Source organism: Sceloporus occidentalis, unplaced genomic scaffold (genome assembly GCF_023333645.1).
Source record: "Sceloporus occidentalis isolate IW3139 unplaced genomic scaffold, rSceOcc1.0.p SCAF_73, whole genome shotgun sequence".
In the NCBI taxonomy this organism is placed as follows: Eukaryota; Metazoa; Chordata; class Lepidosauria; order Squamata; family Phrynosomatidae; genus Sceloporus; species Sceloporus occidentalis.
In genome coordinates this window covers 5,032,954-5,053,057 of record NW_028317053.1, presented here as the reverse complement: position 1 = coordinate 5,053,057, position 20,104 = coordinate 5,032,954, and the positions used below count along the sequence as shown (strand labels likewise).

General features: G+C 41.2%; 1 protein-coding gene across 4 annotated transcripts in view; it reads left to right on the top strand.

Moving 5' to 3' along the window:
* Nucleotides 1–537: 537 nt before the first annotated feature.
* Nucleotides 538–20,104, top strand: part of GOLM1 (golgi membrane protein 1) — a 35,196-nt gene continuing 15,629 nt past the window's right edge. For 3 of the 4 annotated variants that reach the window (XM_089494576.1, XM_089494574.1, XM_089494575.1), the window contains exons 1-4: nt 627–711; nt 13,174–13,324; nt 14,615–14,794; nt 18,852–18,906. In XM_089494576.1, coding sequence (XP_089350702.1) covers nt 13,193–13,324; nt 14,615–14,794; nt 18,852–18,906 — 367 coding nt within the window. In that variant the 5' untranslated portion in view covers nt 627–711; nt 13,174–13,192. Of the gene's footprint in view, nt 712–13,173; nt 13,325–14,614; nt 14,795–18,851; nt 18,907–20,104 lie in introns of all 4 variants that reach the window. The other variant, XM_089494577.1, reaches the window with a different exon arrangement.

Below are 20,104 nucleotides of genomic sequence, written 5' to 3'. Positions count from 1 at the left end.
GTGTTGTTGTTGTTGTTATTATTATAGTTTATTTCTATAGTGCTGTAAATGTACACAGCACTGTACATACAGAAAATCAATCAATAAAAATATAAAACCTGCCAATGGCATACAATCTACAAAATACATATAAACAGTAGCTTTTCTTTGGCCACGTCCACCTTTTCTTTTCCAAATGCCCTCCATTTCAGCTTCCAGGAGGAATTCCACAATGTCCTCCATCTGGAGCAGGCCAAAGAAGTATGAATTGCTCTTTCTATGTCTCTTAGCTTTTCTTCGGTCCTGCCCTCCATTTTTTGGGATGCCCTCCATTTCATCCCTCAGCTCTGGAGGGGGAATCCTCCAAGTGTCCTCCATTTGGAGCAGGACTGAGAGGCTTGCACGGCGCACCTGGCCCTCCATCCCCCTCCTGCTTCCTGGCATGGGCTCCTTCCTCCTCCTCCTGGTGGGCCATCATCATCATCCTCATCATCATCCCCAGCCTTTGCCCATGGAGATGGAGGAGGAGGAGGAGGAGGAGGAGGGCCGGGAGGCGGCCGCCGGGAGGAGAAGCGGAGCTGGAGGCGTCTCCTTCTGCTTCTCCTCCTCGCCCTGGCGCTTTCCCTCTCTGGCGGCCGGGGAAGGAGGCAGGAGGAGCCATGATGCCCTGCTGCTGCTGCTGCTGCTGCTGAGCCCGGCCTTTGGGGGAAAGGCTGCCCAGAGGCCGGGAAGGTGAGTCCCTTCTTCCTTGCGGGAAGACCCTCTCTCTCCCCTTCGCATTTCTCCATTGCCTTTGGCTTTGTTCCATCCCTGTGCCGCCTTTCTCCCAGAAGGGGACCAAGGCGGTTTACAGATTGGGGGGGGGGGAACATTTGAAATAATAATAATAATTTGATGATGAGGATGATGATGATGATGAAGATGCTCAATGCCTCCCTCCCTCTCCCCGTTTCTTCCCGGGCTTTCCCTCCTGAGGGTCTTTCTTCCTCTCTCCTCTCCTCCTCTCTTTCCTTGTCTAGGTTTGCTTCTGCCTTGGCCCTCACTCCCTGGTCCTCCTTTTCCCGGACATGCCTTACAGCCTTTCAGCCGAGAGGGATCCCACAGTGGCCTTCATTCTGAGCGGGGACTAAGAACTGGCTTTACATTTCTATATGAAGTGGGTTTTCTTTTAGTTTGCCATGCCCTCTGTTTGCTTGTCTTTCCCCCTGGGACGTCCTCCATTTTGTGGTGCCTTGTCCTCCTGAGGGGTTTTGGCCTCAGTGGAGAAAGGGCCCCTCTCCCTGAGGAGAAGGCACTGAGGGGCCTTGGCTTAGCTTTCCTCAAGAGAAGCCCTGCTGGCAGCAGGGCCAAGAGGACAGAGAAGCAGAGATGATGGGGACCCCAAAGGCCATCCAGTCCAGCCCCCTGCCATGCAGGGAGACACAGACAAGGCCCTCCCTGGACAGATGACCATCCAGCTCAGAAACCCCCGAAGGAGGACCAGACTCTGCCAGTCCAATGCCCAGCAGGGCTTATGTCAGGAAGGTCTTCCTCACCCGGAGCTGGCATCTCTTTCCCTGTTTGCAGAGGGATCTTGCAGCACCTTTCAGACTAACTAGTTTGTCACATGAAGGAGATCGGGAGTTTATCCCGTGAATAGCCCAGAAAAACTGCGTCATTACACAAAATGATTTTACACAACGTCACACAAAACCCACCATTAAACTGGTCACAAAGAAGCCTTAGCGTGCATCTTTTTACTCTCGGGATTTCAATGCATTTCCAATATCACTTTATTTGCACATTTGCCTGTGATAATCATTCACGCAGTTACTCGCCATCTTTGTTTTCTTTGCGGGATGCTTTAAATGCACTTTAATCTCTCTTTAATGCCAAAATTAGCCCCGGTGTGATAAAGTCCTAACTGAAAGAGAGTAGTAGTTGGAGTCCATTGCTCTGGGTCCTGTTCTCTGGAGGTGCAGAAAACAAACTTGCTCCATCTTAAAAGCATGACATCCTTTCAAAATATTTAAACTGAGCCATTGTATCACCTCTTTGCTGTCTCTTCTCCAAGATAAGCATCCCTAGCTCCCTAAATCACTCCTCACAGGGCATGGTTCCCAGACCTTTCACCATTTGGGTCACCTTCCTTTGGACACGCTCCAGTTTCTCAACATCCATCTTGAATTGTGGTGCCCAGAACTGGGCACAGTCTTCCAGCTGAGGCCTGACCAAAGCAGAATAGGTATATGAGTATGTGGCAAAAGGGGGGGGGGGCTTTCCCAGTTTACCTGAAGAAAGAACTATTAATACTCTCTTTTTATTTTATTTTATGTGCCTTCTCAATTCAAGAGAGCAGCCTTTTCTTTCTGCTTCTTTCTGCCCCTTTCATCTCCAGCTGCTCCCTGTCTGAGACCCACACTGACTCTTTTCATAGTCTCAATGGGGAGTTGGGGGGAGACACAGGGGTCCTTCAGTTCAAGTCGGCAGCCCTGATTTCCTATCTATTCCTACCCATCTAATCCGGTGGCACAACAAAAGCAACACCTGCCAGAATTCTGGCTCTGAACTTCATTTATTTAAATTTAACGGAGAGAAAGACAGAGGAAGAAACCTTGGCTTGAGAAGCTAAGCAGAAGCTTCTGTTTGGAATCTGACATTTCTAAGCAGAGCTGTAGCTCTTGATGGTTGGGAAACCACCCTGTTTCCATACTCATTCCCAAATGCCAACATCAACACTGGTCTCATCTTGCCACGGCTGAGAAAGTTTGAGGCCAGTGTTGATGTTGGCCTTTGGGAATGAGTATGGAAACAAGGCAATTGTAGCATGTGGTATTGAAGTCTTTCCTTATACCACGAAGGGAGGGCTATCCTATAAATTCAGAAGATACTCTCTTCTGGGGAGCCTGTATTTATGTTTGAGCTACTTTGGTTGCCATTACTCAGACCCAATTACTCATAAAGTGGTTTGACTTTTGATAGGACTGAGAGTATGGCTTGAAAATAAAGAGCCTGTAGTTTCCTTAATGTTTAAAATACCCCCTTCTTGGTGGTATGAATAATGTCTACCCAGTGTTTCAGAGCTTGCGGCATTTATTCTTATTAGTGATTTTGTGAAGGTACTCTTAGCCAGTGTGGTATGAAAAGGAGGAAGGAAGGGGAGAAAAACAGAAAGTAATAAATGTGGTATCACCTTTAAGACTGTCTTCTTTGGATGCAGTACCAAGTGATAATAAATGCTTAGGTATAAAGCACATTTGCACATTGTGGGAGTGGAATAGGATGTAATAGGATCCAGAAAGATGCAAATCATGACTCTTGCCCTAAATTTTCAGAGGGCTGCATAATGTGATAAAGGTCCTTCACATCTTCCCAGTGATGAATTAGTTTTGATGTGTGAATGCAATAAACCTCACCAGAAGTAAGTTTCCCAGGGTTGAAAACTCTCTCAGATTCCTTTTTGTTATATGTGCAGTAGCAAGGACTCTTGTATTAATGTATGTAGTGTACCATGAAGCTATTGTCTTTGTGCATACCTTTGCTAGTGGATTGGAAATTGTCAATGTAATTCAGTTCAGTGTTTTCTCTTTCTAGTCTTCCTTTGTCCTTGTTAAGGACAGCAACCTGTAAATCCCTTACTGTGTGTCCAGGAATGTTGAAATGTTCTGCAATTGGCTATGGGGCATTTCTAATGTCAGATTTGTATCCATTAATCTTCTTGCATAGAGACTGTCCTGTTTGTCCAATATAGTGTCTCAAGGGGCACTGCTGGCATAGATCACATTGGAGGAACAGCAAGTAAATGTACTTCTGATGTTTTGAGGAATGTTATTGGCCCCTGTGGTATTGCTTTCAGAGTAGATATGGGAACAGAGTTGTCATATGGGTTTATGACAGTGTCTTGTCTCTAGTATCACCACTCATGTTATGGGAGCAAGGAAGCACGCTTGTTTTCTGGTGCTCCAGAGAACAGGACCAGGAACAATGGATGCAAGCTACAGGAAAAGAAAATCCAGCTTAACATTAGGAAGAACTTCCTGACAGTAAGGGCTGTTTGACAGTGGAACATACTCCCTCAGAGTGTAGTGGAGTCTCCTTCCTTGGAGGTCTTCAGAGGCTGGATTGCCATCTGTTTAGGATCCTTTGATTTAGATTTCCTGCATGGCAGGGGGTTGGACTGGATGGCCCTTGTGGTCTCTTCTCTACGATTCTGTGATTCTGTATCCTGCCGTGAGTAGATGTTTATGATTTGGATGTTGTCTGTAGGTCAATAAAGGTCTGCCTCCCAGAGTTTGTGAGAGGGCTATGTCATTCTACAGAACTGGTTGTACCTCTTTGGTGATGTGTTTGAGTGGTCTCAGTGTTCTGTCAGTTTGTGTTTTGATCTGTCTTGTAGGAAATGGTTCTTGCATTAGAGTAATGGTTGCTGGGTTCTTTTCAATTTGTTTCTTCACCTCCTTAGGTGGGTATTGTTATTTGAGAAATGCCTGTTGTTAATCCAAGAGCTTTGTGCCTCTGTCTTGTGGGTCTGAGTAAATGTGGTTATACTAGAGGGCTTGACTGTAAACAATAGACTTGGTAGTGTGTTCTGGGTGAAAACTGGAGGCATGCATGTATGTGTAGTGATTAGTGGGCTTTCAATAGAGTTTGGTACTTAGAAGACCATTATGTAGTTGCATACTGGTGCCAAGAATGTGAATTTGTTGTCTGCATTGTTTCTGGCTCAGGTTGGTGGTAGACTGGAAGTTATTGAAATCCTGGTGGAACTTCTCAAGTGATTGCTTTTCATGTGGCCAAATTACAAAGATATCATCAAGAAACTGTAGGTAGAGGTGAAATTTTGGGTGGTATATATTGAGGAAGCATTGTTCCAGGTCACCCATGGAAAGAATTGCATACTGTAGTGCCATGCAGGTGTCCATGGCAGTGCCACTGACTTGGAGATACATATAATCCCCCAAAATGAAGTAGGTATAATGACAAAGTGGCAGGATTTGGTGGCTGGATCTGTTGCAGCCTCATTCAGGATGGTATTCTTGATGGCTTGTAGTCCTTCCTGGTGTGAGACGTTGGTATATAGGGATTCCACATCCAGTGGCTAGGATGGTGTTTTCTGGGAGGTTGTGGATGATATAAGGCTTTTGAATGTTGGATGACAGCTCTGCAGACCAGAGTTTGGCCATGAGAACCCACTGGGTGACTTTGGCCAAGTCACACTCAGCCTCAGAGGAAGGCAAGGACAAACCCACCTCTAAACAACCCCCTCCTCAGAAAAACCAAAACCAAAAAAAGAGCAAGAAACAAACCATGTGATAGAGTCACCATAAGTCAGAAATGTCTTGAAAGCCTACAATAACAATGAAGATATTGGAAATGTTTTATTGGCTGGCTTATCCAAATGTGCGTCACCTCAGATAGTTGGGTGATATATATGAATTTGATGTTCTTTAATGTTTAGACCCATACATTTACTGCACTATGTAGTCTTGTGGTATATGGTTTTAACAAAAAAGGAACTTGTGGTTATCGGTTGGCCTATACTGCAGCTATGCAAGCAGGCAAATTGTTTTAATTTTTTAAAAAGTGCTAAAAGTTCACGTGAAGTAGTTTAACTTGCTTTGCTGCTTTGGCGTATAATGTTTGTGTTGCTGACAAGGGAAGTATATGATACTTTGTGTGAATTGTTAGTGTAGTATTTTTCAGATTCCCATAATATATACTTCATAAAACAAAGATCTTGAGATGCAATCGTATAAAGATGACAAAACCATTATCTTAAAAAAAAACTTTATCAGAAGTATGGTGGATTCTTGAGATTCAGCATTATTTTGTACTGAGAGACTTCAACAACTTCAGGGAACTAGGATTTAGGCATCTCGATAAATTACCTAAACATGAGTGAACAATGTGATGCAGTGCCTTTTCTTAAATGCTGCAGCAACAGAAGAATAATGTCTAGATCAAGGGAGGTAATACAGTCTACAGGGTTTTTTTTTAGCCATGGATTCAACCACCCATGACTTGAAAATATTTCAAAAAATAAAATTTCAAAATTCAAACCTTGATTTTGTCATTTTATATAGCAGACATCATTTAACTACACCATTGTACATAATGGAACTTGAGCGTCCATGGATTTTGGTATCAACAGAGGGTCTTGGAACCAAACCTCAATAGATATCAAGGGCTTGCTGTAGTACCATTCTATTCTGCTTTGATCAGACCTTATTTGGAGTGTGAGCACCACTGTTTAACATGGATATTGATAAGCTGGAGTATTTCTAAAGGATGGCAACCATGATGGCAAAAGTTCTGAAAAGTGAGCCCTGTGTGGAACAATTGAAATAGCTGAAGAAGAGAAGACTGAGGCTGTGTCTACACTAAAGAATTAATGCATCTTGACATGGCTTTACTTACCATGGCTCAGTGCTATGGAATTCTGAGATTTGTAGTTTTGTGAGATATTTAACCTTTCTCAGAGAGCTCTGGTGCCACAGCAAAATACAAATCCCAGGACTCCATAGGTTGGGACCATGACATTTAAAGCAGTGTCAAACTGCATTAATTCTGTCTAGTTTGACAGCAGTCTGAGAGATGATATGATAGCCATCTTCAAATGAATAGCTGTCATGAAGAAAATAGAATGAGCTTGTCTTCTGGTGCTTCAGAGTGTAGGATCCCAACCAATGGATGCAAATACAAGAAAAGAGATTTTGAACCAAATATTAAGAAGAACTTCCTCACAGTAAGAGCTGTTTTAAAACCTCATATGAAAGAGAGTCCATAAATCTCTGAAGTACTGTAATGTACTGTATTTCCCTTTCATACCGCTCTTTTGAAGAAGTTAGATGGACACCTCTCAGAGTGGTAGCTTCCCATATTACATTTTATAAGAATGTTGAGATCTCTCCCAACTCAATGATTCTATGAAAATAAACATATGTTCCAGAAATAAATGAATTATTAAGAGTCTTGCAGCACATTAAAACTAACAAGTGAGGGCTGCAACCCACTTCACCAGATGTAGGAAACATACATAATCTTCAACCAACTAACAGGACTACCCCACTTGGAAATAAGTAGAGTCGAACCTTCATATCTATGGATTCAGCCATCCATGAATTGAGAAATTATATATATATTCCAAAAAACAAACCTTGATTTGGCCATTTTATATGAGGGACACCATTTTACTACACCCTTGTATATAATGAGACTTGAGCAGCCACGGATTTTGGTATCCACAGGGGATCCTGTAACCAAACCCTAGCAGATACCAAGGAGCCACTATAAATCTTCAGGATTGCAGCCTTTGGCTGTTAAGCATCTTTGTATTCTTAAGTACCAAACTACCCCACCCACCCCTCCAAAACAAAGAAGAAATGTGAGCATAAATACCAATAATGAGTACTCTGCACTGTTAATCTTTCAAACTAATACAGTACTAAAGTTTTAGAAATAGAACAGTAGTGGTCTAGTCTAGATTATAGGGTGAGGTAAAGAAAGATCTTAGAGTAACAGTGTGGTTATAAATGTCACTGGTTGTAAATGTCACTCATTAACTTCCCACTTACAGTATGGTTTATGAAAGGAGATGGTATGTTAAAGGAAGTGATGGCTGTGTTTGACTTGTAGCAACTCATTGTAAGAATGGTTTTATGTATGTCTTTGCAGTAGGAGATCAAGCTTTCTGAGCTAAGCCACAAAAAAAAAGAGTAAAAGTGGCACTGAAAAAGTATAAAATTTAATAAAATGGTAAAAATATCCAGTGTGAAGACATATTCCAAAGGTGTTGAAAAAAGATAAATAAATTAAAAATAGGTTACATAAATAATACTCATATTGTGACCAGTTATTCTGGTGCACAGATTAACACAACTACCCCTTTGGATAAGAAAGATAGATAGATAGATAGATAGATAGATAGATAGACAGACAGACAGACAGACAGTGTGTGTGTGTACATACATACATTTCCTTGTTTTTATTATGACAGTTTTTCATGATTTCCCCCCCAAAAGAAATTGAAGGGAAGCTTCCTACCCTATTTTCCTACCCCATTTTAGAACATGATCAATGCTGTACTGATTATTTTCCCAAATGGGAACAGGAAATGGGTTTGTCTAGCAGTATTTTTCTCTGTTGCATACACTTAGGGTTGACAGGGGAGGTTGCAACCCAGAGAGTATGTCTGCAACTCTAAATTTCACAGTGCTGGAGAAAGCCTGTTTCTTCCTCCTTGCAGACATGTCCTGTGGTCTGAGCAGGAGCTGAGGTTGGAAACAGACAGTAACGTGGAAGAACTGAATGAATATGCACAGCTGGCAAGAATGACAGAAAGATAACAAGAGGCTTGAATGGGTCTGAGAAATCATGGCTGCCTTTTATGTTGTGCTCTATTTCTCTCACGCTTTCAGAGCTGCAAACACTGAATCTTGTTCTTGAAAAAAACAGTTGGCTTGTGCATAAGCTATTGGCATGTTTTATTTTGTCCAAACTAGAAATGCCAATGATTTCTCCCATGTATTATGCTTCTCCCACAAGATGTGGAGAACAAATCTCATAGAAATTTAGATATCTATTCTTGGCATGAGCTTTTCTGTTTAGTAATTCAACATGTGCTTACCAGCCCTGTCTGCTTTTTGTAGTATATGGAAATTGTGCCTCTAGGAGAAAACTTTCAAGTTCTCGTTTCAGAAGCTCAAACAAGTCATCTATATGCAATGTCTACCAGTTTTATGCTGTTGGTTACAGACTTTTGGACAATTCATCACATAACTAGCATTTAAGTATGGCAGCAGTTATTTAAACATAATTTGCAGCATGTGGTAGACGAGTACAATTTACTTATTGTATATTTATTGTTATGCATAACTGCCAAGACACATAAAGTAATAGAGACAATTTGCTTTCTTCCTCAAGCTGTTGGCTCAATAAATGATGGGGGGGGGGGGTATAAAAGGTATTGGTATTTCCCTTTACACACAGGTGAATATTCAAAAGGATGTATTCTTTAAGAACAGGACTATTTAGGAGATTATCACACATGGCTTTTAAACCACAATTATAGTTGTAAAATAGCACCTTTGGTGATCCTTATATGGCATTGCCTCCAACCCATAGTTACGGTGTCTGTGAAGAGTGATTAGGGCCTCTCTTTTTATTGATGGGGGAAACCCATAAATAACCTCTCATACATGCAGCAGTCCCATTAGACTCCATGTGCAAAATGTTGCTGCTATGGCACTTGCAATATTGGATGTCACATGGCATCCGTGTCTCCTCCCTCCCCCCCCCCCCCCATCCTACCTCCCCCTTGCAGTTCCTAAGCAGCCGGATTATCATTATTATTTTTAAAATTTTAAATCACATTTGCAGAACTCCAGAATTGTGTTTAAAAATAAATAAAATAACATTTAAAAAAACCCAAAAGGCCCACTGGGTAGGGCATAGGGCAGGGAGGTGGAGTTAAAGAGGAGTGCAGGAGAGAATGCAATGGCAGAAATAGCCCCAGTTACATGATTGCAAAGACATGTGATAGTGGCTGCCCTCAAACCGGTATGTTTCCAATTTTGTTAACTATTGCAGTTATGGCAAGAACAGGGCTCCTGGGAAAATATCCTTAGTCACTAAAAAAACAGCTAAATAAAAATGTCCGTTTTGGACAACTATTTTTGACTGAGTTGATAAGCAATCTCAGAGCCTTTTCCGTTCATGGAAGCCTTAGATCCAGTGGCATCCAAACTTTGGTCCTCCAGGTGTTTTGGAATTCAGTCCCCCAAAGCCCTAGCCAGTTTGGCCAACACTCAGAAATTCTGGGAGTTGAAATCCAAAACATCTGAAGGACTAAAGTATGGAAACCACTGTGTCTCTCCTCAGTGACAAAGGTGTTTCTGCTCTTGCTGAAAATAGTTGGAGAGGAAGTAACAGCACTTCCACCTGACAGTCTCCTCCTATACTCTGCCAGAGCTGGGGAAGGTAATTGGCCCGGAGATTCAGGAAGTTGTAATCCACCAAAGTAACTTTTGCAAGTTCTGTTCTTGGTCATATTCACACCAGTTAAGTCTCTGATACAAGGCATTTTGCACATGCCTATTCATTTGAAGACCCAAGTGAGAATATTTAGAAACAAATGTGTCTGATAAAGTTGATCTTAAATCTAGTATTACTTTGCTTATCTTAAGCCTTATTAACTTCAGTGAAGCTTGTGCTTGTTCATCCCTCTGTAGCACTAATTTCCCTTGTTGGTTTTCTGGATGTTTTTCTGCAAAGTGATTAGAACTTAACTTTGTAACAAGCAATTATGTTTTTAAAAAGTTGCATTGAGATTATGTACACATAGGCTTGCCATATCCCGCCTGGGGGCGGGACTTTCCCGGTTTGGGGCAGGTCTGCATGGTCCCGCCCCAGTTTGGCCCCGCCCCCGGGTTCCCCCCCCAGCGAGGCCCTGGAGGCGGCTGTGCGTCACCCTCCCCACCTCCCTGCCTGGCGTAGCCTAGAGAGCAGGTCTTCAGGACACCTGCAACTCAGAGCTTTTGCCCGCCCATGTTGGTATATATGCCCTGCAAGAGGCATTACTTTCCAGGTTTCAGTGAGAGAAAAAAAGGCCACAAATCGTTCATGTTTCACTGGGAGTCTAAATGCCTCATCTTTTAAATGTATACTGCGTCAGTATTCTTGTAATTCTTTATCACAGGATTGTTTTTGAGGCCCTAAACACCTTTACTTGTAATATGCAAATTTCTCCCGAAGCAGACCAATGGGAAAGAAGCAATCAGCCCTCTATTTGGGTTGGTTTTCAATGGCTTGGTGAAGGAAGAGATTTTGCCTTGCAAGTTGCTGGTAAATAATAGAAGGCTTTGGGGTAGCAAAAGGCTGCAGAAATAGTTTGACCCCCCCTTAAACATCCATGGCTCAGTGCTATGGGATTCTGGGAATTGTAGTTTCTTGTGGGACCAGAGCCCTCTTGACAAAAGGAGGCTGAATGGTCCACAGAGCTACAGTTCCCAGGATTCCATAGCCTTGAGGAGGAGGAGGAGGAGGAGGTGGTGGTGGTGATGGTAAGTGGCCAGAGGCCTCAAGGTTTTTTTAAATTTTATTTTGCGTGCTTTTAATGCTAACAAGTCTCCCTTGCTTTGACAATGACAGTGTGGTGATGGTGATGATGATGAGTGAGCTTGAGAGGCATGCAACTACTGTTTCTGAAGCTGAGAAAGTGTCACCTTCCAAAGTGTGTTTTGGGTGCTTTTAATGCTAACAAGTCTCCCTTGCTTTGACAATGACAGTGTGGTGATGGTGATGATGATGAGTGAGCTTGAGAGGCATGCAACTACTGTTTCTGAAGCTGAGAAAGTGTCACCTTCCAAAGTGTGTTTTGGGTGCTTTTAATGCTAACAAGTCTCTCTTGCTTTGACAATGACAGTGTGGTGATGGTGATGATGATGAGTGAGCTTGAGAGGCATGCAACTACTGTTTCTGAAGCTGAGAAAGTGTCACCTTCCAAAGTGTGTTTTGGGTGCTTTTAATGCTAACAAGTCTCTCTTGCTTTGACAATGACAGTGTGGTGATGGTGATGATGATGAGTGAGCTTGAGAGGCATGCAACTACTGTTTCTGAAGCTGAGAAAGTGTCACCTTCCAAAGTGTGTTTTGGGTGCTTTTAATGCTAACAAGTCTCCCTTGCTTTGACAATGATAGTGTGGTGATGGTGATGATGATGAGTGAGCTTGAGAGGCATGCATCTAGTTTCTGAAGCTGAGAAAGTGTCACCTTCCAAAGTGCCTTTTCTGTGTGTTTTTGGTTCTTTAATGGTGATATTGATATCAGCAAGCCTCTGAGGCTTGGCCAATGTAAGTTGCTGTGATTTTTACAATCTCATGCGCAGTGAAGAAAAACCACAGTCCCTTGACCAAGTACACACTTCTGAGAAGTACACTTGGGGCAAGAAACCTGAAATGGCAAATCCACTTTTTGTGAAACCACCTTAACATGTTCAATATGCATAGCCATGTTAAACCATGCTAAGCGTTAAACCCAACAAGGAGTTTGGTTATGGAATAAGACTCTGAAATATGCAAGAGATTGCCATGTTAAGTAAAGCCATGTTCAATGCCCAAATGTGCTGTTTGGAATGGAGGGAGGGGGGGGTGGCCAGAAAGGGAAGTACATTTCTGCCATCTGTCTAGGAATAATGCCAAAATGCCTTCCATTTTGATCATGCCTAAGAAACATGCATTTAGATTAACATTTTTAAAAAATCACCAATTTTTCTCGCGTGTCCTCCATTTTTAGAAATGTTGTCCTACACTTGTCCTACATTTGTCCCGGTTTGGAGGTCCTGACTTATGGCAACCCTATGTACACATAATATCATTTTAAAGAGATTCCTAATAGTTCATGAGCCTAGTAGAACTCCAGTATTGTTCTTGTTTGTAGTGATAGTTACAGAATGGACTTTACTTTTGAAAAGGAGTACCAATGTAATTTCTAATTTAAGGTTGCATGCTCCTCCTTCAAACTACAGGATATTTGTATACAAGAAACAAGTGCTCATTTCATTATATGTATGTAGTGGAAAGCTAAGGTGATAGATGCATACAGATCCAATGTGAGGGACAATGTTTTAAGGTGGTAGAATTCAAAGATCTAGCCATGTTAGTCTGTAGAATCAGTACATAGAGAGATCTTGTAACTAACTGAAAGAAAGAAATTGGCAGCATGACCTTTTGTAGACTTCAGTCTACTTCCACAGATGCATACTGAGGAAGTAGACTGAATTCTATGAAAGCTCATGCTGCCAATTTCTTTCATTCAGTTAGTCTGAAAGGTGCTACAAGATCTCTCTACTTCATTAAGGTGAGAGAGAAGATTATATCACCATGCTAAACTAGATTTCAGAAGCTAAAATAGATGAGCCTAGTTAGTATATGTGAGAGACCACCAGGGAATCCTAGTCATCTCCAGGTAGGTCCAGGAAAGAATCCTAACCCTAAGGAGCTGTCATTGTCAGTCAGAGTTGACAATACTGTAGTGGGCTAGATAGACCAATGGTCTGACTCAGTATATGGCAGCTTCCTATGCTTCTATGAATTTCCACATCCATTTGAAAATACCGTACCAGTTTATGTGAAATTAACAAGGCCTAGCTCTGTTTCTCCACAATGTTTAAAGTTCAGTGAAGGGAAATATAAACATGCCTTTTCCTTTTAACCTGCAGAGATTCAGATCTCCTCTTTATGATGGTGGGACTAGGAAATAGCCGTCGTGGGATGAAGGCTCCGCCTCTTCTAGTAGCAGCACTTGTGGCTTGTACCATTGTTCTGGGATTCAATTACTGGATTGCAAGTTCCCGAAGTGTTGATTTGCAGGTATTGCTTCACTATTGGTTTTCAAGTTGACTGAACTGGCAAAATGGTTCCAACCCCCTTTGTTTTTGACTGACAGGTAATAACTCAAGTTTCAAAAGCTCAATCCAGCTTTCAGATCTTTGCACCTGACACATATTGGATGTTAGCCATAACAACAAACAAGGAAGGGGGAAAAAGTACTTGAGAAAATACTGTAATTAAAATGACTAAATACTGTGCTGCATCCTGGTTAACCAGGAAATTCTGTAGTTTTTATGCTATCAGTGTTGCCTGGTATCTATACTAATATAAAAATCACTTTTCTGTTTGTTTCTCAATCTGTGCTCATGCATCTGCATGCAGAAACAGACCTAGTGCCAAAGGTAACATTGCCTGTTTTAATCAGCATATGAAAATTGTCCTTCAGCTCACCGGTGCATTGATTTTGCCCTGCTGCATTATTATGCATGTCTGCTGCATTATTATTACCAGTTATATATTCTTCTCCATCTGCTACCAATTTTTTATTATTTTTTTATTGAAAAAACAAACATACAACACATACAAACAAACCTACAAACATATTAAAATACATCGCAATTATACAAAGTTTCAACCACATTTAAATACCTTTATACAGTCTTTCATACGCTTCCAATAATTATTTGAGTTTTTAATTCTATGTTCTTCATTCTTCGTTTTTCTCATTCTTCTCCTTTAATCCCCTACTCCTCCTTTCTTTATTCCCTCTCATTTTCTTTTTTCCATTTCTTATATCAGCTTCCTTAAACCTCATCTCCTAACATCCTTCTCCAAAACTTTCTCCTCCTTCTTGACTACATTCCCTTCATTTTAACCTCCTTTCAACATACTTTTATCCTCTTCCACATACATTACCCCCATATATCTTTGACCCTCAATTAGCCTTTAATTTCTTCACACTTCTTCATCCCATACAAGCATTCATTCAAAAAAAGAAAGAAAAAACAACACCTAAGACAAACATCTTCATTCGTTTGACTTCACTTCCAGATATTTCTTCCTTGGAAAGCTACCAATTTTCTCAAATTCTGTGATACCAAGGCAGTTTGCAGCAGGGAGGGCTGGCTCTCTCTCTGTGTTTTTTTATATTAACTACATATTTATATCTCTAATGTGTATGCCCCTGTCTGTGCATATCTAGATAGAGAAATACAATTTTGCTTTCTCTGTAAGCACAGAAAGGGGCATGAAGTTCTGATTACAGATATTTCCCAGGCACACTATTTAGAGATGCCTCTCCCCCTAATTTTTGCATTTGCTACCTCATAGAATCGTATAATGGAATTAGAAGGCAGAGTCCGGAGGGCAGCAGCAGAAAGAGGTGCTGTGGAACTGAAAAAGAATGAATTCCAAGGGGAACTAAAGAAACAGAGAGAGCAGATTGACAAAATCCAGTCCATGCATAATTTCCAGATGGAAAATAACAACAAAATGCACAGAGATGAGAAGGTAGGTGGTTCCCCCCCCCCCCCCAGCTTTTAGTTCTGCTTAGGAGTCACAGTACGATTTTTCATTAAAAACAACAAGTTTGGGTCTTGCTGCCGCCCCTTTGCTCACTAGGTTGGGTCTGCAGCAACTGCACACCACACCCCCAACATGGCTGGTTCCCGGCGCGAAAAGGAGTAGCAGAAAAGGGTGCTGGGAAAAGAGTGTTTATGCTGCTGCGGCAGCGGGTTTTTTGTGTGTTTCTTCAGTGCAGCATGTGCAAAAGCTCTGCCATGGAAACGCTGCCCACTGTGCGGTTAGGCGGGAGGCATGACGCCACTTTGGGGGTGGAGTCAGAGCATGTGGCATGTGGTCACCATGCTCCCACTCTACTCTGACACCGACTCATAGTGCTCATCTGTACAGCCTCTCAATTTAATTCTTATGTGGAAGCATCACCAAACTGATTATGTGTTCATTCAGCTTGTGACATACTTCCACTTCTTTTGGCTTTTTCTACTAATTTGCTTTTTGATAACAGTTCTTCATGCTTGCCTATGGAAGAAACTGTACTTCTTTGGTCATGTGACTCTTTCCTAGTCTATGAGGCAATAGGAGTTATCCCAAACATGGATGTATCCTTCCTTGCAAACAATACACACAGTAAGGGGCTGTGCAGACCGGCAGGAAAAACCAGCCTGAGGGCGGAGTTGCGGCATAGTGTCCATATGATGCACGCCCTGGCTTCGCCTCCAGGCCAGCATGACACAGCACATCACACCACACAATGCGTGGTGTTATGGGGCTTCTCTGGCGCTGTGTCTGCATGACACAGTACCGAAGGAGCATTTTAAATCTGTTGCCATGACTATCTTTCCCTTTGCATGGTGCAAAAAATAGCCACTTTTGGTGGCTCCTTTTTGAGCCCTGCAAAGGCCAGATTGGGGCTGTGGCATGCAGTTGCTGCAGCCTTGATCTGGCTGCACATCCCTACATTCTCAAAGTTCCAGTTCCCTGCATGTGTCACTATATAATCTTTTTCAAGGGGAAGCCATTTCCAAAGGCAATGAAAATAGGAAGGCCTGGAATAGATTATTTATACTGACTGCAGCTAGATTTTTATAGTCCCATTTACTGTCCTGCTAATTTATAAAGTAAATCTAACACACTATGAAACCTAGATCAAGGAAGCATGTTCATCGTGGAAATCTGGGACGAGCTCACCTAATTACTAAAATTTTATAATATATACTCTCCTCCATCCCTGAGCCTCAGGATACCAAGCAGTACTTTTTAAAAACCAGATGTATCCTTACAAAACCCTGGAGAAAAGACAGAATGGTTGATGATTCTGTTTCATATTAAGGGAGGTAATCTCCTGGGTGAGGCTATGGTGGAAGTGGGATTTAGTTCTGGGTTTCAGACTCTACCTTCAACATAGATTTAGTGAGCGATTTAGGACTTGACATTCTTTAGTCACAGTTTTATGGTTGCAAAATGAGAATGAAAATGACCTACTTTAGAAGTTGATCAATCTAATGAATGGAGAAAGAGTTCTGAATCAGTCTGAAGAACAAAGTGAGCTGTAAGATCCTGTCTTTCCCAAACAAGTTCTGAAAGGATCCTTTGCCTAACGATGAGTAAAAACAAGGTGGATTTGTTTATGGGTCTAGCTGCCTTGTTGAATCGTCCCTGACTATAAGGTTTCAGGTGAGGTGCAAATGGATTTTGTTCAGTTTCCAATCAAATGTAAAACCTTATAAACAAGGCTTAATATTAGTCTGAGATTGTTGTTGAGTTTATACTGGCAAAAATAGGGAGAGATACTTATGGGATTTACAAAGTGCCAAAATAATCAGGCTGGTCACTACTTGGATAATGACTTTGGGCAGGAAGCATCTTCTATTCTGTTTCAGGCAGCAAAATGCCTTGGGTCATCTCTGCCTGCCAGTACTATACAGATTTTCTTTTCTATACTACATAGGCCTTGTAGTAACAATGTTATTCCAGCTTTATTTTGAAGTTTTGTGTCATATTTTATCCATTTGAATAAAGTGATTTTAGCTTGTAGAACAGTGGCATACAAATGTTTTAAACAAAAATCCTGTTATGTAACAGCACAAATCATAAATAATTAAAGTTGCTGGATGAACAAGGAAAACACCACAGGCAGTGCTGGGTTGGCAACAGAATACAAAAGGATTTAATTGTCAACTTCTAATGTAAGAAGTGTTGTGTTGAAGCATCTGTTAATCTTGATACTATGCTGCTACAGCTTTCTTTCATTTTTGAGTAACAGTATGTGCATGGCTGTTTTAGGGAGATCTTGAAATTTTTAATTGTAGATTATCTTTTGTTGTTGTTTTAATAACAACAGAGCCACTCTAATATATTTCCACACAACTGAGTTGTTGTGAATAAGGAACAATAGATTCTATTACTCCAGTAATCCAGGTATTGATCTGACAAGCATCAATTCTGAGTTCCCTTGTCCCTGTTTGGTATGGTCCTATTTACCACAGCCAGTTTATGGGTATTTAACTCTGCCCAGGACTGTTCCCTTGTCTTTTAGTTACTCTGAAATTCCCCTCCCAATAATTTAAGATTTTCATTAGCTGATCTTATTGACTATATGCATTTGGACATGTCACTATTTCTCAAGAACCATATAGAAGTGAAATCTGTGTTCATGACCACTGGCGACTTTGCCTGGGGCCTATTCATGCCTTGTATTTTGCTTTTTGTAGTTTTTAGTTGTCATTCTTTCTGCAGGAACTCACTTTAAAAATGTTTTCAGGGTGCCATTTCCACATTTGATGTCTAATTCTGTGCTTGCACAATTATAGCCCATCACAGCCTAAATCCATAATATTTTTATGCACTGGTTCTGACACATACGTGGTACTTATACACAGTGAAGTATTTTATACATTGTCTAGAGCAGTCATTCCCAAAGTGAGTGGTACCTCCCCGGGGGGGGGGGAGGGCGGTGGGAGAAAAAGGGGGTGGCAGGGGGGCCTTCAGTCAAAGTATTGGTATGCAGGAAAGACGAGGAGAACCAGTGGTCTTTAGGATCATAGTGGGCATGAGGATTACATTAAACGTCTTTTCAGGGCTCCCAGAAAACCACCGTACAGCCTCACTGATCATTTTGTGTGGTGGTGTGTCCTGCCTTTTGCCTGCACATATGCATTCACTCCTTACCGGCATTCTTTGCTAGTACGTAGTGGCATTTGGGAAACCTGTGTGAGGCTTGGTCACAGGGCATTGCTTCTGTAGCTGAGAGCAGCACGATTTTGGGACAAACTGGAGCAAAGAGTTAGAACACATGGTGGCAGGGAAGAAGTGGTGGCAAAAAAGGATCTTTCGAATTTGGCATCCTGCTTAAACTCTGTGATCTTTTCTGGGGCTTGGCTAGTAGGTTGGAATTGCACTGCTGCTCCTGATTTCTTTCATCAGACAGAAACTGTTTCTACTATGGTAATTATCTTAGTGGATACTGTGATGAAGAAAAATGTAGAGCAGGACAATTTTCTTGAATGATCATTTTTTAAATAAAGTACTACTGGAAACAGTTCTAATTATTTGTGTTACACCCATTCTTGTGTTGTTTTAGGCTGAGGTGGTTCTTTCTGCATCACTTGGGGATCTATGAGAAACTAACTTAGTTCTTGTTTTCTTCAAAATCTGCTCAGGATTTTAGATGTTCTTTCAATAAAACATGTAATGATGTTGCATGTGCATTAATGCTTATGTACTAATATTGTTGGGTATGTGGCCAAAGGTAGTCTTTGTTCTTTTTATTTTTTTACCAATCTGCAAAAATGGTTAAGAGTTATTCTACTCTTTTTTGAGGATGAGCTGACATTTATACTTTACAGGGATAACAGAGAAAGTAGATGTAAAGTCATGGAATAGATCTGTACTGAGCCATACTTAAAAGTAGACTTATTGAAATCAATAGAACTTCAGCTAGTTATATCTTAAGTTAAATCCCATTGATTTCAATGAATTTAATCTGACTAAACCTGGATTCAGATAGAATTTATCAGATATTTAATTTCCTTTTTGTTTCTTTCAGGCAATGTTAATGAATAATATCACAATAAGTGACAGATTGATCCAGAATCTTCAAGGTAAAATACAATAAACAACCGCTCACGCATCGTATACTTTTGCTTGCCTCTGTGCTTATGTCATTATATATCTACTAACAGAGGTTTACATTGCAGACTAGTAAAGCTTCTAGTCCCAGCACAGAATTATACATAGAATGTTTACAGTGGTGTGACCTACAGGTTTATTCTTTGAAGGACCAGTTTAGAGAAGAAATTGGAGTTCAGTGGTTGTGTAATTTATTTCCTTTAATTTTTTAAAAATAAAAAATAACCATGGAAGCACCTGAGTTGGATCAAGATTTTAGTGTTGGGAGAACACATTTAAAACTATTTCCCACATACCAACATCGTTCATGTAAATCACCTTCCCCAGAACTGCTGTTTACCAGCTCACAGAAAAATGAAGACTGAGGCTGGGGGGTAAGATGGGGTGGTATGTTCATGAAAAAAATGTGTGGTTGAAAAGTTTACCCTCCAGTGCCATGTTCTCAATCCAAATCCTATTTGTCCTTTTTGAAACTTTTAAAAAGACAGTGATCCAATAGCTCATAGTTTTAGTATCATGATTAAAATATGTGCGAAAGTGGTATACAGGTAACTAACTCACTAAGGATTCTTTTTTAATCAGAAGCCTAGATACGGATGACTATAACTAATTAGACACTCCCTAACCTACAAAGAACATCAGTTTGTGAAAGATTGAAACCAGGGTTGAAATCATGTGGCCCTTCAAATGTTGTTGAACTGCAACTCCCAGCAGCCCTACACAGCGTGGTCAGTGTTGAGGAATATGTGAAGGCCTACATGGTTCCACCTGTGATTTAAAATATATAGTTGCACACTATATTGCAGTTATGGATTCATAACCTGGAGTTACAGATCTGTAGCTGCTCTGTTTTCAACTGTGCTACCTATTCAATAAATTGTGACACTGTTGCCATGATGTTAAATGCTTCCTGAAACCCACCTTAATCTTCAGCGAATAGAGAGAGGTCTATGATGCAGTTGAGTGGGTGATTCAGGTTGACATGGCCAGGCCCCTCCCAGCCACATTATCTTGAGGTACCTCACTTGACTACTCCACAGACCTCTGTGGTGAGTGGTTCCCTGAAGTGTAAGATGGATTTGGGGGTCTATTCCTTAGGTCACTTGTGGGTATGTTTACATAGCTGTGAATGTGATGCAGGATCTTGATCTACATTTTTTATTGCTGGTA